This window comes from Polistes fuscatus, unplaced genomic scaffold, assembly GCF_010416935.1.
Source record: "Polistes fuscatus isolate 324 unplaced genomic scaffold, CU_Pfus_HIC Scaffold5, whole genome shotgun sequence".
Taxonomy (NCBI): Eukaryota; Metazoa; Arthropoda; class Insecta; order Hymenoptera; family Vespidae; genus Polistes; species Polistes fuscatus.
This window is the reverse complement of record NW_025113129.1, coordinates 9,615,022-9,630,340: the sequence shown is the minus strand read 5'-3', so window position 1 is coordinate 9,630,340 and position 15,319 is coordinate 9,615,022. Positions and strand designations below refer to the sequence as shown.

At 31.1% G+C, this 15,319-nt stretch overlaps 1 protein-coding gene across 1 annotated transcript; it reads left to right on the top strand.

Annotated features, from left to right (window-relative positions):
- Positions 1-340: 340 nt before the first annotated feature.
- Positions 341-5,113, top strand: LOC122521840 (kynurenine/alpha-aminoadipate aminotransferase, mitochondrial-like). Its single transcript, XM_043642545.1, has 8 exons — positions 341-679; positions 765-952; positions 1,757-1,927; positions 2,957-3,217; positions 3,300-3,479; positions 4,103-4,229; positions 4,452-4,660; positions 4,896-5,113. The coding sequence occupies exons 1-8, from the start codon at positions 577-579 to the stop codon at positions 4,971-4,973; spliced, it is 1,317 nt and encodes a 438-aa protein (XP_043498480.1). The 5' UTR covers positions 341-576; the 3' UTR covers positions 4,974-5,113.
- Positions 5,114-15,319: the final 10,206 nt, after the last annotated feature.

Genomic DNA, 15,319 nt, shown 5'->3' with positions numbered 1-15,319 from the left:
GATCTTCAAAATGAGATAGCAAGGAGAAAAATAATTTACTCCCATTCATATTATTTTACTCGATGTTTAGATCGTACAATCTCCATCATAATCTCGTTAGAAATTTGTTTGCAATAACAATTAGTTTAGAAATGTATTTTAACAAAACGACATATATAATAACAAAAAGATAAGGACAAAAACATCAACTTTCATTCGTATTTTCAGTATGAGACTTTTTTTAAACATTTTTAAATTGTACGTTCGTGTTCAAATACGTTAATATTATCTGACGCAAGCAATGTTATCGGCTAAATATAAAAGCCGACGAAACGAGACTCGACGTTAGTATAAGGAAAGGGTTGTTATTGAGAACACGAGAAAAGTGTCCTTTATTAAATATCATAGAATATTTGTTTTTCATAAAATCTCATTAAAAAGTTTTGCAATCGAACGATATTCTAACAAATCTTACGGATTTTATATATACGACAACGTAAATTTCTTCGTTCTAGAATTATTACTCCGTGTAATTTGTTCGTTCAATTTGTTGATATTATATTAATCGATCAAAATAATATAAAACGTAATATAAAAATGTCGTTCGCTATGGAGGAAAGTACCAGTCTAACGATGGATTATTCTTCGTACAAAACTGAATTATCGAAAAGAAGAAGAGCCGTTGTTACGAGAGAATTAAGTTAGTAATATTTTTCAAAATTTTTCTCAATTATTGGACATAACATATTTTAACGCGAGTTATAACATTTTCTTTGCGTATACAGCCAAAATAGCATATTCGGCACCGAAGAGTTTGGTTTCACTTGCCGAGGGTATGCCGAATGAAAAGACGTTCCCGTTCACCGAAATATCCGTCAAACTTTACGATGGTTTGTCTTTTACACTCGAGGAAAGTGAATTGGGCAATGCTCTTCAATATATACCTACTCAAGGTTACCCTCCGTTACTGCAGGTAATTTTATGAATAATAAAAATATTATATCCACAAGACAAAGAATAATTATATTTTTCTATATGAAAATTAAATCGAATTATTGTTCTTTGTTTTTTCCTTCGTTTGTTTTAATCAGAAAATTTTTATATACAATATTTATTATTTTTAATTTAATATTTTTTATATTGCTTATTCAATATTATTATTATATTATATTAGAGAATAATTTAATTATTCATATGGAATATGTATTTATATATATAGAATTATTTAATTTATATATTATATACAATATCAATAATATTAGGGGACTGGAATAACTCAATAGTTAAAGTAGTTGCCCCAATAACTAAGAAACTAAAATGAATTACATTATATTATATAAAAAATATTACATATTTAAAATAATTATATATAAAATTATAAATATAAAAATTAGTAATATAAATATTATACTATAATATTTATATTATAAATTATATTATATCCAATATTGTATAGACAAAAAAAATGATCCATAAATATAATATCATATTAGCAAACGTTCGATTGTTTTCAAACACAAAATGAACACATTATATATTTACAAATAAATAAATAAACAAAAATAGGGGATTGTAAATAGATGAGAAATTAGTTTATATTTATGGAAGCGAATCGAATTATTTCGAGCTATAACTAAAAGCTTCTTCATCTCTCAGTACGACGAGATTGTCGCTGATGTAATCCACCGAGTCGTTACACACAAATTCTTCTTTCTTTGAAATAATACGATTGGCTAAAGCGCGTGTCTAACGACGTTCGACGTTAAATTGATTTTAGACCCTGAGGGAATTCCAAAGGAGGGTGCACGCACCACCCCTATGGGAAAGTCGCGACATAGTAATCGTCGCTGGTTCTCAGGATGGTTTAAGTAAGACATTGGAATCTATCATCGGTATTGGTGATCCGATCCTCGTTCATGATCCTTTTTATCCTGGAGTCGAAGTCGTGGTTAGTATCGATCATTTTATTCGTCATAATATTATTCATTCTATTGTCTCAATTTTTTTTTTTACATTTCCTATTGTTTAATTTTCTTTTATGAAATTAATTGAAAAATATCCATTCAAATAGAGTCATACAAAATCAAATGTTTCATATACAAAAAATGAAGAGACAAAAAAATGTGTGCATGTGTGTATGTGTGTGTGCGCGCGCGTGTGTGTGTTATAAATAATTTGAAAAAATTGAAATAAAATAAAAAAGAGAAATAAAATGAGGATCAAACGCGTGAGCTGTAATTAACGAAAAAGTGAACTTTAATACATATATGCATGACCTATATATATATATTATATAATATATATATTGTATGTATATATATATATATATATATATATATATATATTCTACATATGTTTCTCGCACAACAGATGCTGCTTGCTTCTTTTGATCGTGCGCGTGCCGTGATAATATTATATTTTCTTATCGGCAATTAATTTATCTATAAACACACAAGTCCATTCGAATTTTTTTCATGTTTTACATAGATTAATCGACGATCGTACGTGACGCAATTTATCTATCATTTTTTTCATTTTGACATTTCTCTTGATATGTTGGAAATATAGAAATTTTGAAATATTACTATTTCCATATACATTTAATAATAACTAATTCTAGACTAATTCTAGTCTAATCCTAGTCTATTACGAAGATTAACTTTGTAATCAAAATTTATGGCGTTTCTATGTTATAGAAATCAATGATTGGTATATGTAAAAAAAAAATATAAATATATATAAAAAATTTTGAATTAAGAAATAAAGAATAAATTGAATAATGAAATCTTTTTTTGTAATAAACGTTCCATAAATATTAAGAGTGTTTGATTAAAATGAACAATAAAAATTGAACATTTTTTTATGGATAACTATAAATATTTCCTTATTTTTATCGTGCTATATGAGATAATGAATTTGTTTATTTATATTATATATGTGTTTGAATGTGATTAATGGTTATTTAATAATTAAAAAGGTGACGCCACATCAAGCAGAGTTTATATCGATCCCTCAAGATGATTTTGGCGTAATACCGGAAGTAATGGAAGAAATTTTAAGAGAGAGACGAATTTCTGGGAAAAAAATGCCAAAAATAATGTACATCAACGCGACAGGTGCTAATCCGACAGGTGTAATTATACCATTTGAGAGAAGAAAAGAAATCTACAGGTTGGCATGCGAATACGATTTTCTCATTCTTGACGATGATCCTTACTGCTTCTTAAGTTATAATGATGTAAGTATAAATAAAATCATTTGAATAGGACATTTAAAAAAAAAAAGAAAAAAAAATTATTAATAAGTGTAATCGATTACAGGAAATACCCCCATCATTTTTATCGCTTGATACGGAAGGACGTGTTATCAGAGTGGATTCATTTTCTAAAGTTATTAGCAGTGGCATGAGAATTGGTTTTATCACTGCTCCAGCGCCACTTTTAGCCAGTATTGAACTTCACTTGCAAAGCAGTCACCTGCATGCACCTTCCTTATCACAGGTTGGTAGACATCCTTTATTTCTAATATTTTTTTCTATTATCCTAAGATGGGAGGTATAATTCAACGAAATATTTTTCAATAATCGAAACATTTAATTATCGTATAGATAATGTCTTTTTATTTTTTTTTTCGGCAATTTTAATTACGCTTTCAATTAGAGTAAATTAAGAATCGGAATAAATTTATGATATCTTAGCGTCGGTATATTAAAAATATTTCGAAAAATTGTGATTTATGTGTATATTTCGTATTTCACGCGAAATAAATTGACACGGGGAATTAATTTTTTGATATTAAAAAATATTAACAAAAAATATGACATGAATGAGATTTTTATTAAAAAAAAAAAAAAAAAAAAACATTAAAGAACAAGAAAAAATGTCTAATCAACTAAACGCATACGCTAATGTGTAAATATTATTCTCTTAATATTTTCGATGATGAAACACACCCGTAACATATCGTAAATCTTTGCAAATCAAGTTCGAATATTAAAATACTGTTGGTGGAGAGAGATGGTGGCGCGTGTCGGGTATTATCACGGTTTAAAACGTTATCAAAAGGTTATCGTGAAACTTTGAAAAAGTTAAAAAAACGATACTGATCTATTTGTTCCTTTCAGGTCATACTATACAAACTTTTCAAGATATGGGGATTCGATGGTTTGATGAGTCATATGAAACGTATCACACATTTCTACAAGGAACGCAGAGATGTGATAGTGTCTTTGGCTAGAAAACATTTAAATGGTGATTATCATTTATTTTTAATTAATATCAAAATAATAGTTTAAATTGTATATAAATTGAACTACCTAAAAAATATCTTCTTGTTTTTGGTTAGTTTTCAAATAGTTTCATTTTATCATAAAACTTTATTCCATTAGAGATCATGAATAATGGAGATAATTGGGTATTGACATTTAAATATCTTACTCTTCGTTTATTAATTTTTTGGACTTCTTTTTTTAGGATTAGCTGACTTTGCCATACCAAGCAGTGGATTTTTTTTATGGATTAAAGTACGTGGTATCAATGATACATGGCAAATGTTAATGCAACGAGGTATTGCTGAAGGAGTTATCATGGCACCTGGTGCATCTTTCACAAAAGATCCCACCGCGCCTTGTAATGCCATACGAGCATCTTTTTCGAAAGCTTCTTACGAAGAAATGAACTTGGTACGTTCGTTTTCTGTATTATTTGTCGATGATATATATGTTCGCGTTTATTGTATCTGTTACCATTAGATGATAATCTCAAAGAAAAACTCTAGTTTTCTTACGATATGTCGGTAAATTAGAAAAAGAATTAGTCTTTTTTTTCTAATTTTATCTGATTACATTTGAATGATCAATTGTATACGATATTTTTACGTTTAATTAACAAAAAAAAAATTGTTTTTCTTTTTTACAGGCCATGGAAAGGTTGGCATCTTTAATAAGAGCGGAATTGGCTGAAAATGATTTGTATTTGCAGAATTTAAATTCATGACAATGATATAGAACAAAAATTCTTATTGAATGGATTCATTTTTTTTACATGATATTTATGGATTCGTCACGTAGTTGCAATTTTATAGGATTTATTTGCGACACATGAAGATTTCATTCTCTTTATCTAGTTGGAACAAAGAAAGAAAATCGATTGACGAAATGGGAAAATATATTTATCGATCGTAAATCATTTCTTACGGTTAGTCGGTAAAAAAGGAAGTTTGTCTTGGGGATTTATCAATGAGTTCGCTTGCCGATTGAATTGAACTCGAAGAGGAAGGGCTAGTAAAAGGACGACATCTATACAATCGAAGATATTATTTAAATAATTATTTTCAAACAATTATACAATATCGGCTTAATCCATTGGAAATATATAGGTTTCCAGACAATTCGTTATATTTCAACGATTTATTTATAATATTTATTAATATATTTTTTGACTATGCTAAGATTTCAATGTATACTATTTATACCTATATAGTTCTTTTTATTAATATAATGCACTATAATAATATAAAATTCTTATGATATTCTGTTAAAATAAAAAAAAAAAAAAAAGAAATGGAAAGAAATTACAAAAAACAAGTATTATAATTGTTTTAAAACGGATTATTAATAAATAAAAATTACGTAAATGACGAAACCTTTGGATCTTTTTTTTATTGTCGACGTAACGTTTCCTTAGAAAATATCGAACGGGTGATGAAAAAATAAAAAAAAATTCGAAAATGAAAGCAACAAAGTGAAAAGAAAAAGGGGTGAAAGTAAAGGAGAGAGAAATGAAAAGAGTTACTTTCACGAAAGAGGAGAGAGAGATAACAGGAGGAGAAACCGTGCACTCTCACTTAACGCTAAACATCCTAACTACCAATTAATTTGCCGGAGTTAATTTAATCTGTTACAATATCAAATAGACGAGAGAGAAATAGAGAGAGAGAGAGAGAGAGAGAAAGATCAGTTAGTGTGGTCTCTGCATGTGTTCCCGATCGAGTCCCAAGGGTGAATTCGTTTCGACCATAACATACAACTTGTTTTACGGCTAAAAGACAGATCGTTTTCGATGTATTTTAAATGCTTTTCGAATATTAACAATTACGTTACGTTCGAATGGAAAAGTATTTGGAAAATGTTCGTTGTAAAATTAATTCGCATATCCTCGAACGAGAAAATTGATGAGAAAATATTTATTAAAATATTCAATATTATTTTATTGATCGTTTATCGAAAATCAAATGTTTTTTCTTTTTTTCCATTTTTTTCTTTTTTTCTTTTAAAATGTTATTACAATTAAATGTTTGCTTTGGCGAATACCTATTTAATAGCATTTTTGTTTTCATTGTACACATCTATCGAATACGTATACATATATAGATATTTAAAAAAAATAACACTTGATCATATACGAATTAGAGATTTTTGTTTAGAAAATATTTGTATAAATTATTACTCGTTTGCAATATTAATGATAATTAAAAAAAAAATATGTATATAATAGCATAGTTTAAAATGATTTTTATGTACTATTTGCTTTTGTATAATAATAATAATTTTTGTATAAATGTTTGCTTTTAACAAATCATTTTATACAAATAATCCTTTATACGTTTTCTTTGAATAAAAACATAGCTTGTTTAGTGATCTAAGAAAATGTATAATAATAGCATCGTAATTTGTGCATAGACAGAATGTGACGGATTTGAAAAAAAAACTGTCTTGTATCTTGGGTAAAGATGGAAGGCCGAAAGAGGAAATCCCTAGGCTCGCGTACGAAGATATAGTGTATATTAAAGGACCTACTCTCTTTCTCTCGAAGATCCTACGGCAAGGGTCTACAAGAATATAGGCCGATCATACGAATGGGCACATTTTCCAAACGAAGGATTTGAGGGAAAAAAATCCGGTCCACTTTTGTCCTTCTCTCTTACTCTTTCATTTATCCTTTACGACCAAATCGAAAGACTTCTTCTATTTCTTTAATCAAACGTTTCAGTATTAACCTAATCAATGTTTATTCGAACGAAAAGAAAAAGTCAACACAAAGTAAAAAAAAATTTCGATATTTCTAAACTCTTATCTAGATTAAAACGATTAATCAAATTAATCGACCAACTATCTTCAATTAGTGTGAAACTGGAAGAAGGGGGTTTTCAGGGCAGGGGGTGAGAAAATGGCGAGTAAAAGAAATAATAAAATGAAAAAAAACAAAAGAAGCAAAGAAAAGAAAGAAAGAAAGAAAGAAAGAAAAGGAAAAGAAACGTGGCACGTAATCGAATTACAAAGGTACTTGAGGGTATTTCGCTTTCTACTTAACCCGTGGTGCTCTCTTTCTTTAATTAGAAATTGAAATCTCGTAGGAGGAGGAGGAAGAGGAAAAGGAAGAAGGTTCGTTTCTCGAGAAACGCAAATGTTCGCACTAGCGACTTACAAATAATATTTTCCAAACGAAATCTTAGACGTATTCACAATTTTTATCGAAAATCCAACGAAACCGTTTGTACTACTAATCTAAAGAAATCTTCCAAATATAATATATTAAACGAGAGATCATACGAGAAAACGGGTGAGAAAGAAATCCATGGATGAAAAAAAGCAAAATCTAAAAGCTTTCTCGTAGAAAAGAAAAAGAAAAAGGAAGAGAAGAAGAAGAAGAAGAAGAAGAAGAAAAAAGAAGAAGAAATCAGCCGAAGAAGAGTTCAGGTTGGATTGAGGTGTAGTCAGTCGAGCGTGGTCGAGAAAAGGGTGGGTGGAGGTGGGTGGTTATGGGCGAGGGGTGGGGTGGTAGGGGGTTGGGGTGGAAAAAAGCGAAAGCATGAGAGAATCGTTGAGGTTCACCCTCGTATCAGACAGGAACCCTATAGTAGATACGTGTTCTCACTCACTCACTCACTGACTTATTCTCTCTCTCTCTCTCTCTCTCTCTGTTTCTCTTTTCTCATGCTGTGCTTCCTGCGGACCAACGGTACCGGTCTATATAACACGGGAGGCAAGGGAGTTATTCCCTGGGGTAGGTGAGATCGGAAGGTGAGACGGGGGAAGGAGGTGGAAGGGCAGAAGGAAAGACAGGAACGGGAAGGAGAGAGAATGTAATAGAAAGAGAGAGAAATAGAGAGGGAGAATAGAGTGGGAGTGAAAGAGAAGAGTGAAGTAGAAGAAGAAGAGAGATAGAGATAAAGGGGATGCGTGAAAGATAGAGAGAGATGGTTAGATAGATAGCTACAGAGAGATAGAAAGAGGTAGAAAGGGAGAGAGTGAGTGAGAGAGAGAGAGAAAGAGGGATGTCGGCAAGGGTGCGCGCGAGGGGTAGTGCAGTTTCGTGTTGGCATTACTCTTGATTTCCGTGGTGACGTCGCTACCTCGCCAGTACTCTCTCTCACCTCCTCCACCTCCTCCATCTCTTCTTTCTTCTCCTTCTCCTACTCTCTCTCTCTCTCTCTCTCTCTCTCTTTCTTTCCCTCATCTCTAACCTTCTCCTCCTCTTCTCAGTATCTTGTGTTTTGCCGTATCTCTGTTGCCGTGCTGTCCTGCTCATCCCTTGCGATACAGAGAAAGAGCACCTACCTACTATCCGGACTATCCGGGAGAGATAGATCCCTTTTCCTGTACTCTACACGCTACACCCTACACCAACACCATCTTCTTCTTCTTCTTCTTCTTCTTCTTCTTCTTCTACTTCTACTTCTACTTCTACTTCTACTATTACAACTTTTATTACTAATACATGTACCGTCTTCTTATAATTCTATTATTACTAATACTGCAACTCTTGCTACTATTCTAATTGTAATTGTTATTACTAATATATAAATACTATCTTCTTATTTTATTACGATTACTGTCACATTTATTGTTACTTATTATTAATTTATTAAATATCAATAATTTAATAATCATTGATATTCTCCAACACTGTATTCTGATTTTTTCGCTATGGCTACTGCTACTTTTACCATTGCCACAATTATTATTACTAACACACATATTATCTTCTTCTTCTTCTTCACTACTATTATTACAAATATAATTACTAATACTAACGCATAAGACTACCAAGAGCATAGAAAGCATGCCAAGAACGCACATCGTCAGTTTGCTTTTTGGTCTACCTTCCTTATACTTCCTCTCTTGCTTTGCTTTACCTTGTTTTGCTTTGCCTTGCTTTACCTTGACTTGACTTGACTTGACTTGACTTGACTTGACTTGCTTTGCCTTGTGCCTTGCCTTGCCTTCCTATTCGAGCTTGTAAAAGGGCTGCCGTGCCCATGACCATTATTTCACGATAAAAATTCCTTCCTTACGGTCGGAGAAAAAGGGATCGCTATATCACGAGGATAAGCACAACCAGAAGCCAGTAAAGAATAGCCACCGTTCTGTTTGCTCTCGGATCCTTCGCTTGCTTTCCTTATTACACGGTTCTTATTTTTTTCTTCTTCTTTGCTTTTTTTTCTTCTTTCTTTTTGCTTCTTCTTTTTCTTCTTTTTTTTTTTCTATTCGTTTTTTCCCCCTCGAATAACTTCTGTTTGGGATGTTTTAAAGCAAATTTATCAAGACTCAATTATATGGAATTGAATAAATTTTAATATTAATAATTTTAATTTACAAAACAATATTTTTGTATGTTCTCAGTTTTGTTATATTTGATTTATATATTATTTCTTCTCGTTAATGTTTTATAATATTTTATATTGATTCGTTTAATGATCAACAATATAATTAATATTATTACAAATTATTTTCAATGTATAAACTTAAAATTGAACTTGAAACTTGAACTTGAAAATTGAATTGATGATTTAGTGGTATTAAATATTGTATTATAAACGTAAGATTTGTTTTATCAATGTTAATATTTAATTTTTTGGAAAAATAAAGATGCGTATGATCAATTTTGTTCGTACGTTTGAAGTTGGTGCATAATTTGATTCAATTTGTGTATCTTATTTTACTCGACTTAACGATTATTATATTTATGTAAATTATATTTTATATATATATATATTTATTTATTTATTTACTTGTTTGTTTGTTTGTATTGAAAGATTTGAAATTTTAAACATAGATGCAACGAATAAATGAAAAGTAATGTATCCTTGCACAGAGGAACGTCGTACTATTTTTCACATAGCTGCATCCCTCGTCTACGAGAAGAACGCGACGAGACGTTTCCACCCTTGTATATTGCCAACTTCGCAGACTTCGTATTTCTCAGGGACGGCTTGCAATACGTCGACCGAATATTTAACGTAATACTTTTTTCTACTTTTCTTTTTTTATTTTTATTAATTTATTACTCTCGGTTCCTTTTAAAATGTGCTCTCTCTCTCTCTTTTTTTAAATTTATTTAAATATTGCCTTTAAAATAATTTCAAAAATATAATTAACAATAGTCTTACAGTTTAATTAAATGACTATACATAAAATTCTATAATATTCTCATTAGATCAATTTTTTTCTTTCTTTTTTTTGGTGAATAAAAAAAGAAAAAAAAATTAGGTTGCAAAAGATGGGTTGAACGTATTTTCGTTTTAAAAATTTTTTTCTTTTCTATTTCTTTTTTTTTCCTTCCTTTAAATTAATAAATTGAATCATCGCAGTAGACCGTACTAACTGATCTTCAATAACTTCAAACACTTCGCGAAATTACGTTAAGTAGTCTATCCAACAACGTAACCGGTCAAAGATAAGATTGACTAACTTTAGAACAACAAGTTCATCGACCGTTTAAATCCTTTTTGAAGAAGGTAGGCAAGCTTAAAAAGTGAGCGCGAAAATTAAGTGAGACCCTGTCTAAGATGTGCAGCAAAAACAAAGAAAAAATAGAAATTTAAAACCTTTCCCCTCCCTCCCTACCTCCTCCTACCACGAGAAAAAAGAAATAAATAAAATCAATTGATAGAAACGATCATTTAATTATTTAACGGGTTGAAGTTGCCAATAATAAAACTGTATTTTCATTTCTGATATGGGAGAAGGGAAGGAAAAAGAAAGAAAAAAAATCTTTCAAATACAGTCAGCATGTTTAATGAAATGATTCCATTTATAGTCTCGAAAGGTTTATGAAGAAAAAAAAATGCTTGCTGCTTTTAATTTATTATTTGTTTCTTCCTTCTTTTTCTTTCTTTCTTTTTTAAGTGTTAATAACGGATTTTATAAAAGTCGTTCCAAGAGAGAAAGAGAGAGAGAGAGACAGAGAGAGATGAACAGACAGAAGAAAAAAAAAAGAAGAAACAAAGGGAAAGAACGAAACAAATATGCATACACGTTCTAAATGAAAACGATAAAAGTGTCGGCATCCTATCCCAGGACATCCTATTTTTTATTTTCATAGAGATATAATAATGTGAGATCGATTTAAGTTCACCGACCCAATAAATTAATTCTCGCGGCCTGACAATGAGAGTTTCCTGTACCACCGACTGGACCACATCGTGTATAGTCTGTCTTTAAAAAAGAAAAAAAGAAAAAGAAGAAACACTGTTTCCGATTCTAGTGATAAATAGAAGATTAGATAGATAGATTGATAGATCGAGTAAAGTATAAAAATAAATAGATGGAGAGAAAGAGAGAAAGAGAAAGTATGATTTTTTTTTTTAACATTTTATTCGCTTGCACTAAAAAAACTGAATTGATTGATTTTTAATGACACGTTACTGCGGATTTTGTTTAACATCCGCAAAAATATTCCGATAATGGTGAATACAATTTTTGTATCTTTCCTTCTTGTGTTTGCTTTCATTCAATTCCTCCTATTTCGTAAAAAATAGAAACTATCTACTTACGATCCGGCGTTTCATTTTTAGTTTTAATCACGCGCGTAATCTTTTTCAGTTTTAATCACGTGATGCGTCCGATCAATGAATTCAATTAACGTGAAAAGTTGAAAGAAAATTTTATTCAAAATTGTTTTCATTCTACGTACAGTTTTTATTCGTAATTTAAACAAAACAAAACAAAAATATTCTAAGTATTGTACAATGGAACTATGAAAGACGAATTAAATCAACGTAAAAATTGTGAAATCATTTTATTGCATTATCATTCAATACGAACTTTAGTGTATAATTTGTTAAAACAATTATCTCAAACCATTATCTAGTATTTGAAATATATTTTCGATTAAACCACTCCCCCCATCCCCAAAAAAAAGAAATTAATTCAATAATTATTAAAGTTGAAAGAAATTGATCTTCAATTCTATTATCCTTAAACTTTCATTGAAAATGATTCCCATAAAAACCATATCCGAAATAAGGTTGTCTCTAATCCTAATTATGCCAATGTAGGATAGAACGAGAAAAAAGAGAGAGAGAGAATAAAGATAGAAAGATACTTGAACGTAGAACAGTGACATGGTCTGTACAAGTAGAAAAGAGGGTTGGTTGGGGGGTGTGGGGGTGGATTGCGAAAGGCCAATATAGAGCCGCGATTGCCCAGTAAATATCGAAGGGAGGTTATAGCCGGCTTCGTGGGCCGTAAACCAAGACATTAAATTTTATAATATTGCGTCCCGTTTCCTATACCCCCGTCGCCGTTTCCCCCCTCACCGACTCATCTCTTTCTCTTTCTCTTTCTCTCTTTCATTCGTTCGCAACGTTTTCCCACTCCGGTATTCTCTCTTTGCGCGGGTGCTCGCCCGCGCGCGCACGCCGCGCTTTTATTGGCTATTTACAGAGGAAATGGCCTCTAAATTAACTGCAGACTGCCGGATTGCTACCTATATCGAACGGTCTCCTCTATAACATCTATTTTCCTCTTTGTTTCTCTATTTTTTTTTTCCTTTTTTTTTTTTTCCTTTTTTCTTCTTCTACGTTTTTCTCATTGGGTAGGTTGTTGTCTTTTTCTTATGTTAATTTTAACCCTCGTTGACATACAAATGAAATTTTTCACATACCCTAAGATTATTTTTTCATTTCAACTAATTAGAATGTATATTTAATCCTTTGCACTAGCTCGAGATCTTTTTCGCTCATAAGTCCGGACAATGTACGAAATAACTAGCTCTCCATATGCTAGACTCAAAACTTTTCAACCTTCCTCTACGTAATAGAGACACTGTATATATACATTTATATTATATATATATATATATATATATATATATATATATATGAGAATTACTTCTCTATTAATTCCATTTAAAGAAAAAAGAAATCTTAATGCAACCTTTCAAAAATTGTGACAAAAATTTGCATTCCTTTTCTGCATGACAGGCTCTGAACTTTTCAGCCCACCTATACGTAAGAAAACTACTCTTCTTTTATACATACATACATATATATATAATACTTTTATGCATTTCACGTGTGTAAATGTTATTTCGTACATTGCCCGACAAAAATTCTTTAACTCTTACAAAAATGATAGAAAAAATATTTAATACGTATAATAACAAAAAAAAAGAAAAAGAAACTATCAGCAGGTAAGCTTGTTTTTTGTATATTACCATGGAAGACGAGCATCGTTTTTGACAAGCCAGTGCCAAATAAATTTCATATCTCAATTAGTTTTCGCGGCACGCGTCGCCACGTGGCATTCCCAATTTACTTCCCCTTCCACCCCTCACCCTAGTGAATCCTCATATATTCATCTCTCTCTCTCCCTCTCTTTCTCTATCTCTCTCTTTCTTTCTTTCTTTTCACCCGTGTCGACACGAGGGCGTAATTCAAAGGCAAATATATTAAGTGTTGTTCGTTCTACGACATCGCTCACCTAACTTTCTCATATTTATCTTTACACGTATATATGTACTCTTATATTTACTTTTATATACACATACATATATATATACTTACATACAAACATAAAAGATGAATGGTCATCTTTACGGGAGGTAGACTCGTTGACAGGATCCTAACGGACAGGATGAATCGCAGTTATGAGACTAACGCGTGTAAATATTGATTATGATGTAAGATAATTTTGATCGGTAGCATCTTCTTTGAACTATCTTTTTAAACACTTAAAATGAATAAAGTGAAATGTGCAATAAAGAAATTAATTACGGAATACGTATAGAAATGATTTGGAATAAATATCGGAAAGATTTGTTGTTTAACGTTCGACGTACCGAGAGACACTGAGCAACAATGACCTCCGTGTTTATATAAATACTATACTTTTATAAAATTAAAACGTTTGAAGAATAGACGAGTCCTTATGTATATGTTTATGTGCTTATTGATTATTTAAATGTTACCGAATGTTATGTTTACGTTTCATTCGAAATAATTCAACGTGTACTTGCTTATTATACGCGTATTGGTGTAAAAATTATTTTTGTGAATGTAAAATATGATTTTTGATATTGACAATGAGCGTGTTCGTAAGATATTATAGTAAAGGAAAAATTGAATTTTACGCAGTTGCTATTCGAGTTAAAAAATTAAAAATATAATATTTCTGTCGATAGGAAATACAAAAATTATGTAACAAAAATTGTGAAAGTCAGTACACGAAATGTATAAAAACGATCACTATGGGCATATGCTCGAGAACATGGGTGGTAATATATACATAGTCTCGGCGTGGACACATCGTCGTACAACATATTAACAGCTTAGTCGGTAAGCCTTTTATATTACATTTTTCCCTCTATGGGGTCTCCTAATCCAATAGGGTAGCTAGCTAGCGGTCCCGATAATGTAAGGGGGTCTTGGAAACGAATTCGACTCTACTCCAGTGTTTAACATCTAACATGAACGAGCCGCAAAATCGTCCTTGAGATTTCTTTAATGTGACTTCGAACGTCTAATCTCTCTTTTCATTATTTTTTTTTGTTTTTCTTTAAAATTATCAAATTTTTACGAAGAACGTTATTAATTTTTGTTCTCTTTTAAAAGTAACTTCTTCGAGGTTGAAAAATGACGTTATAATATTTTGTCAGTATCAAATTATTCCCATCCAAATATTTGTCGTTTATTAAAATGTTAAATAAATAATTAAAGATTATTTTTCGAATTATTAAAATTATTGTCGTACAAACATTATTGGATTATTTTAATAATTGTTCGTAATCGTAATTATTTTTTTTTTTAAACTAAATAAATAATATAACGGTGGAGGAAAATGTTCCCACGTATTAACGGGTGTCCATTTACGTAGAATGATTTCATGAATCGCTATACCGACGACGATATCTAAGCTTCCTCTAACTTGACTTTGCAAACGCGTTTCACGCCCGGAGTTCCCAATTAAGTAGAATGACTGACCGAGAGGTAGGTCAGAAAAAGAATGGTCCTGGAGGGACAGGGAAGAGGTCTACAAAGATCTCGACAATAGTTAGCCAACGTCGTTTATATTTGCAGGGTGTGCCCAGAGCTCAGGGTTGTTCTATTGTTTGCCTCC

Bases quoted from the DNA above. Each gene is read 5' to 3' on its own strand.
- LOC122521840 (XM_043642545.1), top strand. From the start codon at position 577: ATGTCGTTCGCTATGGAGGAAAGTACCAGTCTAACGATGGATTATTCT. The intron at 953-1,756 runs GTAATTTTATGA...AATTGATTTTAG, and splicing joins GTTACCCTCCGTTACTGCAG to ACCCTGAGGGAATTCCAAAG. The intron at 3,218-3,299 runs GTAAGTATAAAT...AATCGATTACAG, and splicing joins GCTTCTTAAGTTATAATGAT to GAAATACCCCCATCATTTTT.